Genomic DNA, 21492 nt, shown 5'->3' with positions numbered 1-21492 from the left:
CCCAGACTGACCAGCCAGCCCCCCACTACTTTTTGGTACAACACACTTACTTTCATGCAACAACAAGGAGACACTAGAGAGAAAGGAGACAGTGACGGTGACCCCAGTACTGAACTTAACAGGTTCGCTCCTGGACACTCACTTGGGCTGAGACACCGTACTTGAGCTCACTCCCCCGTGGGAAAATGCCCACACTCTAACCTTGGACTGACCCAGGCTGGGGGGGGGAGGGGGGGGCGGGCCAGGGCAGGAAGCAGCACCACGAACCTGAACACAACTCTCGTCCAGTCAGAGCCGCACTTGAACCCAGGCGCGCTGAAACAGACGACAGGGCACTGTTACCCCGGGAGCAGCACACGCAGGACGTGAGGGCAGGGGCAGGGCCTCCGGCCATCATGCAGGCCTCAAGTGAAACCCAAACCAGCAGGCCCTCAGTTACCTAAAGGTCTGCCTGACCGCGTTTATCCGCAGGTCGATAATTTTCAGCAGGTCGTCACGGGAGCAGCTGAGGAGCTCAGTCCTTTCTGGGTTCAAGTCCAGGGCAGTGATCTTCCCCAGCAGCTCCATCTCTCGGACAACACTCTCTGATCTAAGAAAGAGATGCAAAGTCTGAGAAAATGTAACAGAGAAAGATCACAACTCTCACATTTTAACCAGGACGTTGTGCCATGGAGAAAAGCAGGGAAAAAGGCAATTCAACTAGAACGCGATACTCTTCAAGGGCGGGGAATGTGCGCCAACCTCACAAAAATAACGTCCGTGACCACTTTAATTAGTTTCCTGTCAACAGGTTCTATGGTAGTAGTTTTGAATACTACAACTCTGAACTGGGTAAGAATTAATTTCCTTGTCCATTTTGGGAATGACACAATTAACTGCCAATCAGAGCTTCTGATCAGCAGGAGCTAAGCATGGCCACTATCCCATTAGAGCTATTTCAGTTTCATCATTTCAACCCTTCTGGAGGCACACAAACTTGATCAGGTCTGGACTGTCTTACATGGAAGATGTGTGCTCTCCCGCAGGCTTCCTACCATTTGGAGTTCAGCTCAGGGGCCCTCCAAGGCCAGCTCAGTGACTCGCAGCATGGACCTGCGACTCCACGGCAGAGTCACCACCCTGAGTATCTCCTTCCTTTCATTCTCCCTGCTGCTCTCTGGGCCCCAGTACTCACCAGGTCTGTGACAGCAGTCCTGGGCAGGGCCCTGTTGCTGAGACAGCCAGAGGACGCACTGACCTCTTCTAGAGTCATTTTGTTGTAAGCTTTCAACGAAATTATTTCCTGCCTCAAACCTTAACTGAGTTTATCTTTTTATTGCTAAACACGTGGCTGGAAGCAAGCCACTCCACTTCCCTGGGACTAGAGAGTGTTCATCTGTCAAATCAGGGGTGGGCCAGGAGACTCCCAACATCCAGTTTAACTCTACAAAATTCCACGTTTCAGGTTCAAATTTCAGGTTTAAAAAAGCTAGCCAAAGGTTACGATTGCACCGTGAAGAGGTGTCTGGGAGCCCTTCTGAGCCGCATCTATAACCACAGGCTCTTCATGCCCCACTCTTCTGCCAATCAGATCACCCACTTATCTCCTAACCAAGAAGCCTCACCCTACTGGACTCCTCCTGCCACCCGACCCCTCCACGCCCCTAACTGTGGCTGGCATAGGGCTTTCCGGCTGGCTCGCTTTCTTCCCATTTCTGGCCGCTCCTCCCGGGGCAGCTCCCTAAGTGCTGGCCTCCCGTGGCTTTACGCGTCTTCAAGTAAGCCGTCCCCACGTCTTCAAAGGCCTCCTGCTCACTGAGGCCTTCTGATCTTTTCCTCCCATCCAGCTTCTCTCAAAAGTTCTGCTCCTGTTTTTCTGAACATCTATTAGAAACCACAAACTAATGTCCTAATCTGAACACGCTCTCTGCACCCCACCCCCATGTGTCCTGTATTCTCCGTCCTGCTTTACTTCCCCCTTCCTCACCCTCCACATCCAACTTCTCAATAAGCCCCGTCCAAATTCTCCCTCAACTGATGCCCCCTCCACTGCCTTGAGCTCAGATCCTCACTCACTCTTTACCATATCGCTGCTCCCCAACGCACCCTCTAAACTGCCACCAAACCCACTTGGCTCTGGGGAGCCATCCTTTGCAAAACACCCAATGGCTTACCAGATCAAGTCATTTACAAATGGCACAAAAAGCCTGTGGCAACCTGATCCCAACCCACTCTATTAGTCTCATCTGCCCGCCCTGACGTGCCCTCTCCAGCCACCCCCAGTGGCTCTGCTGTTCCGGTCGGGAACGTCTGTCAGGGCTTTTCTGCAACGTGAAGGCTGCTTGCCTGTCATTCTAATCCTGGGAGGCGCCCTCCACCATCCTAGACAAAGGAGCCCAGCTCTGCGTCAGCACACTGTGCAGACCCGGGTGTCTTGCCTGCCAGACTGCAATCGAAAGCACCTCCTACCGAGTCGTTCAACTGTGTGTATTTAGCAGCTGGGAAAGAGCCCAGTAAGTACACAGTGCATGCTCACAAGCGACGTGGAATGCAACAGTCGCTTCATGGTGAAGAACAGCACACGGTTAAGATAAACCTGAGCTGAAGCTCATTTCTGCCATTTCCGGGGAATTTAAAAACAACCCGTATACAAAGCATCATCATGGTTGTACCACGTACAGACCCCCTCATCTGCCTCCCCACCAACCTCTTGAGTATTTACCGGATGTCCCAGAAACGAATTTTCTTGTCAAAATGTCCACTCATTACACACTGCTCCGTGCAGACTATATCATTGCAGCTGGATCCTGCAAACACGGTCTTTATGCCTGAAAGAAAACCGAACACTGGTAATCAAGCAGAGGCCCCTCCATGGCTGTGCAGACAACATCCCGCCCTCTGACCCTGAGCAATTAGAACCACCCATTTGAATGAAGCCTCAGACATGAGACACTGTCACTGCCCCAGCGCCACTCTGAACATGAAACTGGACTTGAAATTCCCACTGAATCACACTAAAGGCAGGCTTTGACAGGAAACAAACACCTCCGTGGATACTGTCTCGTCATACAGATAGATAGAGAGAGTGAATTTCCTCACAGACTTTGCTGCGTAGATCCCAGAGTTTGAGGGTCCGGTCATGACTTCCAGAAACAATGCGCGCATTGTCCAGCAGGAACTTGGCCGACAGCACTTTGCCGCTGTGTCCGGTGAGTGTGTGCTGGGAGAGAGAAGAGGGCCAGGCTAAGCCTGGGGGCGCCACGTTGGGAGAGTCAGCTTCTCCGACGCCCCCAGATCCAGTCAGGAATGCTCAGAGAGGACAGGACGCTGGGGAAACACCCAGAAAGCCATCTCTGGGTGCTGTCCAGAAGTGAGTTATCAAGAGGAAGAGGATAAACCTCCTACCACAAATAACACTGAAAAAGAAAGTCCAACACTAGAAGTACAAATGCCACGTGTCCCCATCCTCAAAAAAAAGAGGGGCAGTGGGAGGACTTATTTGAAACAAGCTCTATTACAGACACCTGTCTGTACTGTTCTTGAAGCTTTTTTGTAAGTCTGGATTATATCAAATTATAAAATTCTAAAAGCCTAGATTTTACCCAGCGCCTCTGAAAGTCAGTTCCCTATCTAAAGTCAGAGTAGACAGGTTCCCTGCAGGCATAATTTACAAAAGGAAACATCAGGACTCTTTAAATAAACAATTAACCTCCCTGGGGGTTTTTCAATCAGAGGCCTCAGCTTGAACCTTCCGATCACAACCACAGATACCAGCACTGCCAACAATCAAATCCCTTCGTGACAAGCTGTGGGACGCCAACTACGCCATCGGCCCTGGGCTTGCCAAGAACACAGAACTGGGACCTCACGGAGTGTCAGCTGCCCCTTTGCCCATCAGAGCATCACTGGAGCCGGATGGAGAGAGGCATCTGGGGATGATGAAGACGCAAGGAGGGGACCTGGGGAGTCAGCCTTTTTACTACTCATCACTGACCTCTTTTCAACGTGGATCAACATGTTTATATGTGCAAAATTTCAAAGGCTCAGAAGGTATTCACTGACATTTGTTAATTAAAAAAAAAAAGGAAAGAAAAAAAGCCTTTAAAAGACTCTAATAGACTTCCCTGCAAGTGCTGACTTCCTGAGTTCCAACCCCCACTCTCGAGAGGCTCCTAGTTGTTAAACTTTGGAAACTGATCTTTCCCCTATGCACAGTGGAGCGACTCCACGTTACACTAGAACAGAAAACTTAGGCCACATGGACTTCTCCCTTTTCAATGGGCGATGTCTGCAGATTCTAAGACTCATTTCTCCCACACTTAAACCTCTCTGAAACCGGAACAGCATCTTCCAACCGCTGCCAGCCAGGTGGCAGCTGTGCCAGAGCTGTGTGAAAACCTCCCGACCCTTCTGGTAAGATCAAGAATGCTCCAGCAACGAAGTGTACATTAAATACAGCACAGGAAGAATGATTCTGTGCAGTATAAGGCACTGTACAAATCACGGGGAGAGACAGAACAGGTATGTGTAAATTCAGTTCTACTTTAGTAAAGAACCATTTCATCATAAAATGCACTATCTTCTTTCTTACTACAAAAGGAAAATTACATTTCACAAACACAAGGAGGAAAAGACATTGCTCACAATGGGCTATGCGATTGCACTCATTTTACATACTCTAAATGCACATGTTAAAAGTTAATATTTCCATAAATTTCATGTGAAATATTCCGAAAATTTATCCATTGCTCTTTTGACATTATAGCTTAGGCAATTTTTCATGTGACAGCTGAAAGGGCATGGGCTTCGGGGTCACACTGATTTGACTTTGAACGCCCTGGGTCTCTAACATCTATGAGACTAAACCCGTCCTCAGGCTGTTTCAGTGAGGATGCAACACGGTGCCCTGTGACAAGGCACACAGCTGACAGCGTTATTTCTCTTCCTTTTTGCACACTCCCTCTTAAGAGTCTTCATAGCTACTTTAACAGCTAAATAATCTTCACGTGATGAGACCACAACTGAATTGAACTGTCCTTGGCCAGCACACACTTAGGTCACTTTCAAAGTTTCAGGATCACAAATGATGCTGTAATGAACATTTCTGAGCATACATCTCCCTCTTGACTTACTTCCTGGTGGACTAACGGACAAAGAAGAGAGACGTTTTTATTTCCTGGCGCTCCATACAGAACACGAGCTTGCTTCTGAAAAGGTCTGGACTCCTACTGATCTTGTTCTTGGTGGAAACCGAGTCCCCGCCTGAGGCCGACCAGGCTCCACCTCCATGCCCTCATCACCTGGAAGCCAGCCCTAACGGGGGCCACCTCTCCACATGACCGTCAGAGAAGGAGCAGAGCGGTTTCTCCACCCAGTGCCTCAAGTCACACCTTCGAGAGCAGCCAGGCAGTTCTGCACTATCCTTTTAGTTTTTTTAAGATTTCATTTTTCCTTTTTCTCCCCAAAGCCCCCCGGTACATAGCTGTGTATTTTTATTGTGGGTCCTTCTAGCTGTGGCATGTGGGACGCGGCCTCAGCATGGCCTGATGAGCGGTGTGTGCCATGTCCGCGCCCAGGATCTGAACTGGCGAAACCCTGGGCTGCCGAAGCAGAGTGAGTGAACTTCAGCACTCGGCCACGGGGTGGCCCCTGTCCTTTCGGATTTTGAAGGGAGTCTGTAACACCTGATACTGAAGAGTCCTCCAACAGACTCCTTTCAATCCTAGGCTGTTCCCAGGACACCTCCACTGAAAGCACGCTAAAGCACCCCCAAGCAGCTGCTCCCTGCATGCGAGTCTTTCCCAACACCACCGCTCCTCATAAAAGCTAAGGAGGCCCTGCCCAGGGCTTGGATCTGGAGTCTCAGAACATGGGTGTCCATTCATGTCCTCCAACATCCTCTGCTCACTGGGGTCTAAGCAGAAGCCAGAACCTCCCACCGCAGGGAGCCTTCTCACTTCCTGGAGGTGGGTAACAGCTCCCTGCACTTTCTCTGGGCATGGAGAACCTGTTTAAAAGGCCTCCTGATCTCCTTCAGACATTTACCGAGGGACAGGACACAGGTGGGAGCAGACAAGAGGCCCTCAAGACCAGCCAGTCCAGCAGACAAGCCCCAGCATCACCCCCCAGTTCGTCAGCCCACAGCCTGCACATGGTGCCCCAGCCGTGGAGAGCACCCTCTCCAGTGAAACTCATCCACCTCTGCAAGCTGGCCGAGTAGGAAAGCTTGCCACATGACCTGTCTCCCAGGTCTATCCTCCTGCCTCCTCCAGGGCCCCTTCTTGCTATTTCGGACCCAAAGGCTGATGCCCACCTAAAATATAAGGAAGGCTGCATGTTCGTCTTCACTAATTAGACAGATTTACTGTACCTCAGTCTAGGCTAACCCAGGCCAAGCAAACAGAGGAAAGAACACAGGCCTCAATTCCAATTCTCATCTTATTTGTTAACTGTGTGACTAGGTAATTTTATGGGCTTATCTGAGCCTCAGCTTCCTCATCTACCTACCCCACCTGGCTCCTCCTGAGGATTAAAGCTGTAGGTACACAATATACCTCAGAACTGGGTCAAACGCACAGAAGCCACTCAAGAAAAGTCCCTTCTCCTTTAGGCAAGAAACATCTGCAGAAGTACTCAACCCTGTCTTAAATGTCCAATAAGAGACAGACGCTTAAATCAAGGATGGCATACCGCAGGCCAGACTGGAATGCCGCCCTGAGAACAGGCTGGGCATCTTTTCCGCGTTTAGGGTGCAGATCTACAGGCCTCCCACTGAGACCTGTGCGAGCGTTGGCCAGATGGGAGCTGGTGCTTGAGCAGTCCTGGCCTGCCCGCAGGCCTCCACAGTCACCTCTCTGTGCCCTCATTCAGATGAGAACACAGGGCAGGCCCTTCAGCCTTCACGAGAGAACATCATGTTTGTCATCTTCATGTCTCATACTCTGCAAACCTAGCCCTGGACCTTCTTTCAACTAAGAATAAAGAATTACCACCATCTTTCAGGTATTGGCTAGCACCTAATACTGGTAATTTTGCATTTAGCTGCTTCAAGAAGATGGAAGGCCTAAGTGATGTTAACTGTGTCTCTAAGGATTTTTCCAGCTCCATCCCTACATCATCAAATCAGAACACCAGAAACCACCTAACGGACCATTCTAGCGCAGCCCCCGACAACCTCCCTGTAGATTTATCTTTAAGAAGTTCATCTCAACATCACGCCATTTTCCATGTGAGTTGATACACAAGAGCTTGTGTCAAACATTTTTTGGTAAAAAGCCTACCAATGTCAAGTTCATCCTCCATTTTCTCCTTCAGTAGCCTTTATTTAGTGAGCTGAAGTGAAGACTCCTTCAAGCTTAAGGAGAAAAGCATGTCCACATTAAGCTGTTTTTCATTAGAACAAGGCGATATAACCACCAAGTTTTGGTCTTCATCGCAGAATCCAAGAGACTCCTGGGCAGGTTTGGGTTCAGATGCAGATTTCCTGAACATCTGAGCCCCTTGTTCTCCCTTCCTGTACACTTTGTCTCCTAGCTTTTATTTCAGAGCTGTTTCTCTTTATCACAAGCGCATCCTATTATGTACTTACACGTCCTACTTTCCAGCTATACTCCGTTGGGTAATTGCTAAGTCTTGGAGCCCATAACAAACACAATTCATATGCTGGTGTTAAGATTGCTGAAGTTCAGCTAAAACTGGTAACTATCAAGTTTCTGGTTCCTATAAGCAGGAGTATCCCAAATCTTTCACAGAAATGTCAGTGTTTCCTACTGCAATTTTCTTGTTTGCTTTTTTGTGAGGAAGATTGGCCCTGAGCTAACACCTGCTGCCAAACTTCCTCTTTTTGCTTGAGGAAGATTGTTGCTGAGCTAACACCCGTGCCAATCTTCCTCTATTTAATGTGGGATGCTGCCACAGCATGGTCTAATGAGCAATGCTAGGTCCGTGCACAGGATCTGATCCTGCAAACCCCAGGCTGCCAAAGCAGAGTGCACAAACTTAACTACTATGCCAATGGGCTGGCCCTCCTACTGCAAATATTTTTAACTGAATCTTGGACAAAGTAAGAGTATAAAGTAGAAATACAAATTTTTCCAATGAGAAAAGGCAGGGGGAATCAAGTATGGTTTTCAGGAAAACACACACTATTCTCTTCATTAATCAACCTGCCACTTCCCACATTTTGTGCCCCAGTAACCACTTGAAGTTTGGAGATTATACTCTCGGCCCTCCCTACCCGCAGATGTGGAACCTGGGGACACAGAGGGCCAAGGGACTCGGGCATCAGTGGATTTTGGTATCCACAAGGGTCCCTGGTACCAATCCCCCTCAGACAACTGTACTAATTTTCTTAACTGCATCTTACCCGCAACCGATAATCATCCACAGTCCAGATTCGGCTTGCAAAATCATTTGAAGCTGCTAAGAGGTAAGATCCCTATAGGAATAAAGGGGGAAAACAAATTTTAGCCACAATAGTGGAATTCAGTTCACACAATACAAACTCCCCAAGAGTCAAGTCCAAGGAGCTCTAGATGCCCCAAACCATTCACCTGATCCCAACACCAGGCATTATCACTGGTGTGCTATCAAGTCCAGACCCTTCTGAGCTCACTCAGCCTCGCCTGAATGCTGCAGACCCTCCAGCTCAAAGTAGAACTCGTCCTCCCTTGTTCATTTTCCCCGCCACATTCATGAACAGCAAATGCTGGTTTTCTCTACACACTGTCAAAGCCGGAGAGCCCAGAGGCACTGACTCTCCCCTTGCCTCTCTTCCCAATTAACCCCTGGGAGACCTGCTCATCTCCAACACATCTAGCTAGACCCTCTCCTCTCACTTGCACTGCCCTGGCCCAAAGCGGGGCTTTTCTCAAGTCTGCAGACACTGACTGCTGGGTACCGCAGACCTGCCTGCCCCACCCAGGCTCCAACATGGTAATGGTCAGCATAGGATTTATAATCTACCTGCATCCTCCTCTAACACTGATTTGACTTAAGACAGAGCATAGCAGAAAAATCAGATGAGTTACGTTTAAATTTCAACAACGAGACATCTTAAACTATTTCTAAAAACCTCTAAACTTGCCTGTCTCCATGGGTATTAGATACTCACAGCACTGTCAAATTCAATGCTTGTAATGCCTGCGTTGCTGCCGGAGAGGGAACCCTTCAATTCACATTTGTCTGCATAAAAAGAAAGATTGAAGAAAGACAGAAAGGTAAAGCTAACAGGTAAGTTAAAACGGAGCACCTGAAATACAATGGGAGCCGATTACTTTGTTACAGAATCAAAAACAGCAAGACAGACTACTAGACAAAAATATACCATTCGTCAGTTTCGAAGAGCAAGGAAGATGGACGCAGAGGCAGAGCCTAGCATCCTGCACGTGTCCTTAAGCTGTTCCTTTCAAGAAACTTAGTGCCATAGATTCTCTTCACAAAGAGATAAGTGCAGGATTTTGAAAGCATGTCAACAGACCTAGAGGCTGAGTTTATTCAGTTCTGTTATTTCTCAGTAAAAATTTTTCTTTTTTGAAGATCAGCCCTGAGCTAACATCTGCCGCCAATCCTCCTCTTTTTGCTGAGGAAGACTGGCCCTGAGCTAACATCCGTGTCCCTCTTCCTCTACTTTATACGTGGGATGCCTGCCACAGCATGGCTTGCCAAGTGGTGCTGTGTCCGCACCTGGGATCCGAACGGGCGAACCCTGGGCCGCCGAAGCAGAACGTGCGCACTTAACTCCTGTGTCACTGGGCCGGACCCTCTCAGTAAAAATTTCTAATTTACAGAAATACATCTTTGAATTTGATCAGTATTTGTGTCAACTTAACAATCCCTTTTGTAGAGCCTGACCATTAAATTTTCAGAACCCAAGGTGTGGTAATTCTCATAAAGATCTGAAGAGAAATTTTTTCAGTTCTGTGTTACTGGCTAGTCATTAGAATGCCAGTAAAACTAGTCTGGAGTTTCTGGAATTTTTCGTTACACTTACTCTATCTCCAGGAACCATATGCTGGCAATCTAACTGCCTGCCAGGGCGCTCCCCGCTCTCTCCCCAGACCCGGCCACCCACTCCCGGGCCCTGCTGTCAGACATCTTTGGCCACCCACACGGGAACTCTAATGACGATGCAGGCACAAACTCAGAAGTGTAACAGTCACAATGACGATGTGATTAAGTTCCTTTTTTAAAGGGTAGCTTAAGGATGACCTATACAGACAAGCTAGGAAAACAACTAGGAAACCACTCTAATGAAATTCATAAAAGGGGTGCAACAGAATAGGGAACATTTCAGTGAATACTCAGTACCTCTAAATAGTAATAATGATATGAATGCTGGTTTGGAGCTGTCAAATACATTTTAGGGCCAGGATTATTAACCTGGTCAATGAACCCCTCCTCTCAATTTACTTGCAAAATATAGCAAATTTAATGCCTTCTCCTGGATCCTAGCTTTCATTAGATTTTCAAGAGTCAAAAAAAAAGTCACCCACTAATTAAGGTCTTCGTTTAGACTAGACCTTCACAGATAGAAAGATAACAGCAAATTCTAAGAAATACCTCTTTGGCTTATGCCCAAAATATCGGTCTATTTGTTTGGCAGTTAACACAATGCCAAAATGCAACAAATGACCCATAAATATCATTCTACACAAGAGACTGATCTCAGAAGACCAAGCTCCTTATTAAAGCTGTTTTATCTAGAAGGCGCCAGGGGAGACTGTCCATACCATCTGTATAAGTAATTCCCAATGTTTCTCCTTTTGACAGAATGAGCAAGGACACACGCTCTACTGGGTAGAAAGTGCCATTCATCTGATGTTTTTAAAGGGTAAAAAACAGGACCCCTGAACTATTCCATAAAAGGCCTCTTGGACTTGGTCTCTTTCAAGATTCAATAAATATTAGCCAAGGGGAAAACCCTGAAGACTCAGGAAGTCCTCTGTGGAAGAAAGGCCCTATAAAAAGCTAGGACATGACTAATATTTGTTCCTAAAGACTATAAAAAATGCTGCCAAACATTCTGTTATTTCTGTAGACCGAGTAGAAACATCTCAGTTTATTAACACAAACTCTGTTCTGGCACAAATTATGTCAATATTAATTTTGATTAGTGTTGATTTTCTCTTCAGCAGCAAAAAGACAAGCCTATTACTAAAGGTCGGTATCCCTAATTTTCTTACAGGTATTTTTACTGACCAAGGAGTAAAACAAAAATACCTCCAGCGTTTTCTCTATTGAATTGCAAGGCATAATCAAAACAATCCGCTTAGATTTTTAAAAACCAAATTGCATAAAATTCCTATTCTTATGATATGGATTCTAGCATTGTTTTCTGTAACAGTTTCAGCAGTGATCACTTATAAGGTGTTTCTGGGCACAACGCACACATTTTGATGGGCTTCAACCGGCTGTAACGGCCAGGGATTTAATTACTGAGTCACTTTCCTGAAAATCAAGGCCAGTGAAGACAAGTGTGGTGCTTTACTGATAATCTATTATAATCAAAGGGATAAGAGACTGCTTTTGCCCTGAACACGTCAAAAGCAGCAACCACGCGCTTCTTGAGCGGCTCCACAGCTCAGAGGAGGCCACAGTGGAAAGCGAGGAGGGCGCAGTCTGAACACCCAGCTCAGGTGCTGGTTCTACTGCTCCCTTGCCAAGGGAATCATTTACTAGCCACGGAAATCAAGCAACTACGGACAAGCAGTGCTTCAGAGTTTCTGTGCTTTCACCTAACAGGGGCGACGCCCACCTTTCTAATCACACAGGGCTCCTGAGATCAGAGGAAGTAACGTGGACACAGGCGCACTGCTCCTCTTTGTGGCCAGACAGTGAGCAGGTATGTGCTACAACTAGGCAAACCTGACAAAGTGGCTCCCATGGAAACCTTCGGCCTCACTGGTGACCTTGCTTTATTGAAAATACGTGTATACTTACATGAATCTCAAGAGGATGAAATTGGGCTATGCCCAGCTTCAGAATTCTGAGACAGGGTTTCATTAACTCCCATTTCCTGTTTTAATGCCATCCCATTTCTGAGTATCTGAGGTCATTTCTGAAACAAGGTCTAATCAACGAGACTGAGTCTTGAGCTTAGGGCCCTTGTCTGAGAAGCTGTTTGTTCAACACATTTTTCCTAGTGACACACCCCTCTTCTCTATTCCCAAGCTCAGATACGACTTGAGTCACTTTTTTCTAGGCTATGGCCGCTGGCATTATTAACTGCATAAAACACAGCTCAAAGCATAGTTCAATTATAGAGTCCATGACTAAGATTTTGTATTTTCCTTCTAAAACCAGTACTGTCTGGGAAGAGGTTCTGATCAGTATATATCTGAGAAAACACAAACACAAACCTATCCATAACTTAACAGCATTTTCCAGTCACTACTTGGAAACCGAGCAGACATCCACTCAGCTGTCAAGAGTGACTGAAATGGAATGATGCTTTGGTCCCATGATTCTTTACACAAAATGCTGGATGTTTTGAGAAGATGAGTGATTCAAAGAATGTGTGAAAGCAAAGTCACCCAGATGTCACCAACACAACTTCCTTCTGTGCACTCCGATGGCATCTCACCTCCAGACACTTCCCAAAGCTTAACCCTCCGATCCATGCCTCCTGTGGCCAGCAGCCGGGAACCTGGACTGAACTGCACAGCGTTCACCTCCCCGTCGTGAGCATCCTGCAAGACAAGCGTCTGTGTCAAACCCAATCACTGTCATTCCCAAGAGGACTGAGCCTGATACAAAGGAACACTTTGGACACCTAATCAAAGGTTAATAAACACCCGCCCTTACAGAGAGGGATCCAATCATAAACTGACTTGGATTCCTAGCCCAGTGTCCCCTAAGATTCTATGATCATTGTATTGTTTTTTTTTAAAGATTGGCACCTGAGCTAACATCTATTGTCAATCTTTTTTCTTCTTCTTCTTCTCCCACACCCCTCAGTACGTACTTATACAGTCTAGTTGCAGGTCTTTTTGCTCGGCTATGTGGGATGCCACCTCAGCATGGCCTGATGAGCGGTGCCACATCCACGCCCAGGATCTGAACCGGCAAAACCCCGGGTGGCCAAAGCGGAGAGTGCGAACTTAACCACTGGGCCACGGGGCAGGCCCCTGATCATTTTATTCTTACAGTTACTAACTGCCTAAAGCTTTTCTTTGCATTAATTTTATTTCTTCTAAAAATAATGCAACTTCAACCTATACTCTACTATGATCTCAACAGCTCAAAAGTAAACCTATGATTAAGTGCCTCTCTTTGGTCTCAAATGCATTAATACTACACACTAAACTACATATGTCAAGTATAGTATGGCTTCTCATGATAAAGCAAGCTTTTATGGCTTTCCGGAGTATATGCAATGCAGTCCAAACATGAGCAAATGCCAGTCCACTGCTTCCCCTCGGTATTATAGTGGGATTCTACGCAGCTCTTTCTGGAGACAACATGGCACTAATGCCTGCAAGCAGTGTGACCACTGCCAAGTTTCATAACTTCCCAAAGCCTCAGTCTGCCCATCTATTAAAAAAAGACTTTGTAAGGTTTGCAGCCTAAGACTGTGCCTGACTGTGAGTAGGTCTTCAATAAAAATAACGGGTTATTTTGGGAGAATTTAAATTCTTCAGAAGGAAATTTCTGAGACTAATATCCACCCTGGAACACATAATCTGAGAAGATGGCTTCTGTGTTCAGGATAAGAAGGGAAACCAAGTAAAAAGCATCCACTCTAGAATGGGAAGAGAATACTAGAAGATGTTGCCATAATCTCTCTCAGAAGACCACGGACACTGAACGATTTATGGATGAGACACAACCTCTGGGATTTGTTTTAAATTGCTGTAGCAGAAGGGGGACAGATACACGAAGATGGGCAAATGTGGCTCACTGAAGCCGCTGACTGGACGGTGGTACCTGGAAGTTCTTTCATCTCTACCTCTGCCTATAACTGAAAAATTCCATATTAAAAAGAAAAAAAAACCCAAGGAAAACGTGGATTATAAATATTAGATCATTAAACAGGTCATCAGGGGGCCGGCCCTGTGGCCTAGTGGTTAAGTTCAGCAGGCTCCTGCTTGGCAGCCCGGGTTCAGATCCCGGACTCGGACCTATACCACTTGTCAGTGGCCACGCTGTGGCGGCGACCCACATACACATGTACCACATGAAGACTGGCACAGATGTTACTTCAGGGCAAATCTTCCTCAAGCAAAAAGAGGAAGACTGGCAACAGATGTTACCTCATGGTGAATCTTCCTCAGCAAAGAAAAAAAAAAAAAAGTCATCAATCACATGCCTAAAAAATCATTTTGGGAAGATAAAATCTAATCTTCACATTTGCTTGGGACTGAAAAACTGTAAGATGCTTGAAATACTGAGAGTGTGACTCTATTAACTGACAGGGGAATAAGCAGCACTTTATTATTACTTTGCTTGGTGACCGGATTTCCCAGCCCCCTCTTGTGGCCCACTGCTCAAAAGCTGTAGGACAGGTCACCAAACCTTTACTCCCCGCAATTCCCTTCTTTTTCTTTTTTATGCTAACTTTCTAAGCAGGAGGTCTCAGATTGAAAACTTGAGATCATGCACCGTCACACCCAGGGCTGCCGCTCATCAATCTCCTGCAGAACTGGTTCTGTTGGATACTTGTCAGCTGTGACCCATTCTCTCTCAGAAACACATGCTGACAGAATCCCCAACTGTCAGCTGCTCCATTATCCCAGACACATGACTTCAGTGTGACAGGAGGAAAAAAATGGGCTGCTGGGAGTTGAGGGCAAGGAAGGGACTGTGACATGAAGTGCAATCAGACCTTTTACCAATCATCATCGACCTCCAGGAGCCCAGGCCCCTTAGGGAATCAGAGGAGCGGAGTGAGGACGAGAAGCAGCCTTAATGGCCCCCAGTCCAACTCTTCCTCCAGAGCAGACTCTCTTGACAATGTCCCAGATGGTCAATCGCTCAGCCAGTTCACTGTGTGGTCATATCTAATTATTAAAGTTCTTCCCTATGCTTGGAACTGAACACACCCCCATATAACTCCATCCACTTTTACAAGAAGTCTTCTCTCCGAAAGCTGGCTCCTCTGACTCACTCTACACAACCCAAGTCAGCCCAACTACCTGGGCTCTCTCTGCTTTTTCTGCTTCACCTTCCACCCCAAATCCCCCGATACATCTGCTAGGCCTGTCCAGGGACTCTACATGTCCCCAGGCTGGTTCAATCTCTGCTCCATCACCCTCGCTGGGATCGGATCATCCTTTAGTACCAGGAGGCAGCTCTGAACTCCAGCTGACAGCCCTGGTATCACAGTGGCTTCTGCTCAGGACTATGTCCTGATTCAAACCGTATGCTCCTAATGGTCAGAGGTCATACAGATACAGGTGTAATTCAGGAAGCCAACAGCTGTCCTACTGGGCTTCCATAATAGACTGCCGTCTACGATCTCACTCTAAACTGGAGCCAACTGGTGACAACTGGATGAATTACTCCCCAATCTCTCACCATCCCTGATCAGTCTTCCCTTGCCCCATCTCTCATCGTACTGATCTCTCCCTCAGCCAGCCCTGTGTTAGGAAGAATGGTTGCAACAAGTTCCGTCCTCCACAAATATCAACCCCTTCCATCAGTCAGAGCCAACAGGTGTAAAGCCTGATAGAAATAGAACAATACAAGGCTTAGCTGCAGCAGTGGAAAGGATACTTTAATTGTCGGGCTGTTCCCATACGGAGCTTGGACAGGTTTGGGGATAAACCATACTCACAAAGACGCACAATGCAGTCGTTGGCACCCTCACTTCTTTACTAGAAGCAGGATGAGCATCCACGTTATCCTGGGGTGCTGGAAAGGAAGAGACAGAGCGCCTCCTGAGGAGTAACACGAAGGAGAACATTAGAGAGGACTGCCCAGGCTTACCGTCCGTCAAACCTCAGAAGGGACTCAAAGATGACCTTGGTCAACTGCTTCTTTTCCCTTCTCAACCCTTCAAACCACAGAACAATTCACCAAATTAGAAGCAGCCTCACTCAAATGACAGCTGCTAAGATAGCATATAACCTGCACGCTGCCTGCTAACTCACGGACTCCAAAAGTCAACACTGAAAAGCAGTCCTCAGGAACAGCTGCTTCCTCAGTCAATTAACTGCTAGAAAACTTTCTCAACAGAATGTAACTGCTAGCTCTGAGGAAGCTTGTTGGTATTTTTGTAAAACCACCTTGAGATGATTTCTATGCCTAGTTACAATCGTCCTCAGTATACACTTGTGGTCAAGGCGGAGTGGAACACATGCCAAAAGAAAGAGCAACGAGAGCGTGATTACTGCACAAGGAGCTCCATCAAATCGCCCTGCGCAGAGGGCAAACAGCAGTCCCAGCGACATGCAAAGCACCGGGTTAGCACAGGTACACTCGACGATCGAGGCAGTGAAGCGGTGATCAGTATGATTACCAACGACCCACACTTGCATGCTGGGCTAAGGAGGATAACGTTTTCACCTGGCAGCATCAGAAGAAGAGTGATGTCCCAAAAGGGGAGACTCGGACAGACTAGAGAGTCAGGCCAGAGATCAGCGCGCAGCGAGGTTAAGAGAAGGGAAGTTGAGGAAAAAAGGAAGAAGCTAAATGAAAAGCTGAAATCAAGGCATCTGTATACTCTGCACCACTGAAACTCTGGTGTACGTTTAAAAACGGTAATAAATCATGTACATATACTTAGGTATATTTACACACACAGTAACAAGGGAAGGCGAAGGTTTTCTAACCTACCCAAAGATATTAGTGATAGAATCCAGAAGGCCTCCAGCAGGCTGCGAGAGTCGCTTACTAAAGAGGAGGGGAGGATAGGTTTAAACCTTAGAAACACTTTGCCCAAATAATCAATCAATAAAAACAGTCCACAAAAATAGGTACCAGGGTGCATATTTTCCATTGAGTTCCCAAACCCCAGCCAAGAAACCCAACACAGTATTGAATCACCAGAAAACAGTGGGAAGGTAGGAGGGAAAACCCAGCTGGAAGTTTGAAAAGATACAAGGTTCCCTAGTGTTAAAATAATGTCCCTGGAAATAATGTTTTAGACAATGAAACTAACTGACCTAACCACGTCTGGCTGTCAATAACCAATCCCCATTCTTTTGGTCCTGCTTTAGCAAATAAAAAAAATCCTGGAGCTCAAGTATGAATGAAACAGGACGATCTAAACAATCACCCTGCCTGGGTTTAACTGTCCATCTTTCAGGAAGCCAGTACACTTTTTTCTGCTTAACGGCTAGTAGCAGCACTAAGGGACGGCTCGCCTACCTAAAGGTGACCTGAGACAGACAGGGACACTCAGGAAGTCACAATCCCTGTGGTTGTGCAGGAGGGGCCAGGTGTTCTAGCAACGGGGTCTGAGGGCATCAGACTGTCCTTCTGTTGTGTCCATGAACGTCCTCTGTCAAACTACAGCTCAAGCTCCCCTCTCAGGCCCAACCCGTCTACTTACGTGGCTGCCCTGCTGATGGCTCGCACGGGAGAGGTCTCCTCTGCATGATCGGTGGTTTCATCCACGATGACTTCAATGTCGTCATCCCTGGAAAGAAGGGTGAGAGGCCGAGTCTTTGATCCTGCTAAACAGGAGCTTTGTGATGAGTCTGTCCTGCCAAGGCCACACCATTTCCTAGTCACACACAGCCTACATGAGCTGGCTGTGGTGGTGACGGTTAAGAGGTCTCTGGAGAAAACGGAGGCACTGCCATGCTCTGAGCAACACAAGGAGGAAAGGTTTAACCTGTTCCAATCAAATCCAGAATTCCAACTGAAAATCACCTTAAATGTGAGCTTCTGATCCTTTTAGGTCTAAACACAGCTCCCACTTGGAAAGCAATCAAATAATGGCTTATTAAGTCTATAACCACTAACCAGTACCAACGTAGATTCTGCACATCAGAAGAAGTCTGGTTCGCAGCTGAAAGGCTCCTGCACGTGAACAAGTGGATGGCAGCCCTCATGATAAACAGTTCCCCTGAGATACGCTGAGCGGCACAGAGGATCGGTAGCGGTAGCTACGGAGTGCTAGGAAATGACAGTGTAGGGAGAAGGCCCAGGGGACTAAGAAAAGGGACTGTTAACAGGGCAGGGAAACTAACAGCTGCATTCACATCCCAGTCTTAAATATAACTTTAATAATAAAAACCAGGAGAGCGAAATCTAAACGCAGTTCATTGTTGCCTCTGGCTATTTTGTGCTTAAACACTAGTGCCTCTGACATTTGGGGAGCCCATCACAGTTCACACGAAGTAATCAAGTGCTAGGAACACGCTCCTTTGCTGTTGTTTATCCCACCGGATGCAAAGCACTTCTGGAATTCCCCCTCCTCCCTGTTTTCCTGGTTGGAGGGAAGGCAAGTAATTATTTTGGTCTTAATGGACTCCCACCAAGTTGCAATCTGCATGGAGAAGTAAAATAACAAAATGTAATAACCTAAGACCATCTCACCTCATTTCCGGATTCATAAGAACCTGAAAGCAAGATTTTCCCAGGATTTATTATCTGGATTACGTAAATATAGACTTAAGAACTTGTTACCTAGCAAGTTAAACTAGGTCGAAGTAAACTTATTTTCCTTGGCTCTTGACTCTCAGATTCTGTGTAAGTGAACCCAGTCTTGGCCAGGATGCAGATGAGAACAAAGGCAGGCCTGAAGAAACAGAACACGGCTGAGTGCTCCTTCCTTCTCGGCTGTGGTATGGGGCAGTCACTTGTGTTCACACAAGGGCGACAGCGGACCAGTGGAGACGGTGAGAGTGGCAAATCTTAGCTGAGCCCATGGAAAGGCTTTAAGATAGAATTTTACAGTCATAAAGGTACTTGGAACTGTGCAAAGGCCCAGGGCCATGAAAACCACAGGATGTGGCAACTGGTTATCAAAACCCATCAAAGATGTAAATGTCCTTTGCCCCAAAAACTCTACTCTCAGGGAAGCAAGAGATCAAGAACAGGCCTGTACAGTCTGATAGCCCTAGGTCTGCATCTTAGCTCAGCCCCTTCCTGTGTGATCTTGAGCAAGATGACTGACCTGTCTGTTATACCTACTCACCTGTTTATGCTGGCAAATAGGAGGCAGACAAATGCTGCTTTCGTAAGCTGTTATTTTTACGGAACCGACTCTCATTTCCAGGTCAATTATTTATTTACTCTGTAGTTTCGGGAAAATAGATGAGATTCATTTTCCACATCTGAGAGTATAGAAGAAATGTACATATGCTACATCTGAAGCAGAGGCTTAGTATAAGAGCCTTTGTTTTCTTATAAATGAAGAGCTTTGTCCGGTAGGCGACTCCTAACTGAATTTAAACCACTCTCCTCCATTTATAAGGAAGCAATCAACATTTAAAAAAATAGTGGATCATAATTCTAACACTATATTCCAGAATATATTTCAATAGAAAATACCTACTGAACTAGAGCAAAGGGAATTTAGTTATTAAAATATCCACCACTCTTAAAACAAAGCTTCAAATCTTAGGGAAGATCTTCCATCCCAACTCCAGATGAGAAAAAGCTCCAAACTGATTCAATTCCTTTTGTTCCAAGAGATCCTAGTTTTCACTTACGCTTCAGAAGTTTGTCCAAACCTCCACTTAAAGTCACAAACCAAGGAGAGAGCAAGAGAAAGAACCCAGGCCCAGCACTACACTGCAACAGCCCCAACGAGGGGCAGAAAACGGATCAACATGTCAACAGGAAGACAGTGATGCTGCCACTTGTTAAGGCTGCAGAAGTCAGAACTCATGCAGCTGATGAGGAGCATAAACTGGAACAACTTTCTGGAGGGTAATGAGTTTTTTAATTTTCTCCCTTAAACCTTCTGGCTTTCTTTCTCAGATCTACACAATGGTTTTATAGCAATAAAAATATTATAAAACTATTTAAAAAGAGCAAATCAAATTATTAAGAGCACAGTTTTGATTCATGTATCTCTACTTACTGTTCAACTGGTAGAGGTTCCTTTGCTGCTTCTGCAAGCTCTTTCTGTAGCCGGGCTTGGCGCCTCCTATTTTTAAGAAAGCCCATTATTTATGTCTGCTTAAAGAAAACATAGAGTTTTGGCTCTCAATAAACTACCAGTTCTGATAACACATTTGAATATTCAGTGCTTGTTAAATAACAGCTACCTTGGACAAAGACACCAAAGGCCCAAAGCCACGCCTGTAACATGAGCAGGGCTCCCATTACAAAGGACTGCAGAGCAAAGCCTGGAGGGATTATGTTATTAGAGAAAGCAGAGACCCAGCAAGGGAGACGCCTGCCTTCTGTGGGGACCCAGGCCCTCAGGACAGGAAGACCCATGCAGTTTATCCAGGGTCACTCACAGCCCACTTAGTTTTCTACAGCAAATCATCTTACACTAACATACCAAGAGCAAGAACAATAATAAAGATTTACTTAGAACTTCCTGGTACGTGGCACGGTTTTATTGTTTGACAGGTTTTAAGTTACTTTTTTAATCCTTATAACAATGCTTTGAGGTTAAGTTCTATTATTCCCATTTTACAGAGGAGGGAACTGAGGTACGGTGAGATTCCTGAACTGTCAAAGTGTACACAGCTTCCATTTACTAAGGCTGGACACCTCAGTCTCAGCTGTAGCAAAATTTTTCCGCAGTCAGCAGTCGCATCCGCTCTCCCCCCTCTCAGAACTATTTCTGGCTCTCCTTCCCAAGTCCTAAATTCAGCAGCTCCCTAATTTCTAACCTCGGCCTCGTTCTCTTTTCTGTGGCAGTTTCACCTCCAAGTGTGGCTTTACTCTCTTTGTGAAGGACCCCCAATCCAGAACGCTAGCACTGCTACTGAGCTCCAGTCAAGAATCCTGCTGGAATTTTTTTTAAAGCTTCTACCACAGTGATAATTCCCAAAATGAGGAAAAGTGCTCTGGGTGGCATATCAGAATCAGGAAGGGATGAGGTTGTAGCTTGAAAAAGTGCATTACACTCTTAATTTTATACCTGCAAGATGAAATGTAAGGGTTTTTGTTTGTTTGTTTTTGGTGAGAAAGATTGGCCATGAGCTAACATCTGTGTCCATCTTCCTCTATTTTGTATGTGGGATGCCGCCACATGGCTTGATGAGCAGTGTGTAGGTCCATGCCCAGGACCTGAACCTGGGAACCCCGGGCAGCAAAAGGGGAGCACATGAACTTAACCACTACGCCATAGGGCCAGCCCCTGAAAAGTAAGTTTTACAAGACAAACAACAAAAAATACAGCTTAACAAATTTTTCTTAGCTGGAATAGAAGACCTATGAACTATTTCTGAAGGAAAACCAGAATCTTAGTGGTAACACTCCTCTACCAGAAAGGCACCTGTCTGAAAAGGCGGATAAGGAGAGACCCAAGGTCACAGAGAGAAGACACACCTGCAGGCTGGCCTTCAGCTGAAAGGAAATGTCCTTCTTTAAGAGCTCACACATTCCCCGAGTATGTCTGCCACAGCAGCCACCGTGCCTGACTGTGGGGACACTCCT

The 21492-nt window shown here is 46.3% G+C and overlaps 1 protein-coding gene and 2 non-coding genes across 5 annotated transcripts in view; all 3 read right to left on the bottom strand.

Moving 5' to 3' along the window:
- ATG16L1 (autophagy related 16 like 1) overlaps positions 1-21492 on the bottom strand; it is a 37647-nt gene that overhangs the window by 2871 nt on the left and 13284 nt on the right. Inside the window, exons 6-17 of one of the 3 annotated variants that reach the window (XM_070269486.1) lie at positions 19958-20023; positions 17474-17560; positions 16756-16812; positions 16486-16536; positions 15755-15857; positions 12563-12668; positions 9092-9162; positions 8345-8416; positions 3079-3199; positions 2702-2807; positions 440-589; positions 268-315 (exon numbers count right to left, since the gene is read on the bottom strand). In XM_070269486.1, coding sequence (XP_070125587.1) covers positions 268-315; positions 440-589; positions 2702-2807; positions 3079-3199; positions 8345-8416; positions 9092-9162; positions 12563-12668; positions 15755-15857; positions 16486-16536; positions 16756-16812; positions 17474-17560; positions 19958-20023 — 1038 coding nt within the window. The remainder of the gene's footprint in view (positions 1-267; positions 316-439; positions 590-2701; positions 2808-3078; positions 3200-8344; positions 8417-9091; positions 9163-12562; positions 12669-15754; positions 15858-16485; positions 16537-16755; positions 16813-17473; positions 17561-19957; positions 20024-21492) is intronic. The other 2 variants (XM_023642598.2, XM_023642599.2) reach the window with 2 other exon arrangements.
- On the bottom strand, positions 3713-3974 carry LOC111774085 (small Cajal body-specific RNA 6). Its single transcript, XR_002808928.1, has one exon. It is a non-coding gene; the product is annotated as a small Cajal body-specific RNA 6 (non-coding RNA).
- Positions 14550-14825, bottom strand: LOC111774087 (small Cajal body-specific RNA 6). The gene has a single exon (XR_002808929.1). It is a non-coding gene; the product is annotated as a small Cajal body-specific RNA 6 (non-coding RNA).

This window comes from Equus caballus, chromosome 6, assembly GCF_041296265.1.
Source record: "Equus caballus isolate H_3958 breed thoroughbred chromosome 6, TB-T2T, whole genome shotgun sequence".
Taxonomy (NCBI): Eukaryota; Metazoa; Chordata; class Mammalia; order Perissodactyla; family Equidae; genus Equus; species Equus caballus.
Note: the sequence above shows the minus strand (reverse complement) of the source record. Positions and strands in the feature narration are given on the sequence as shown.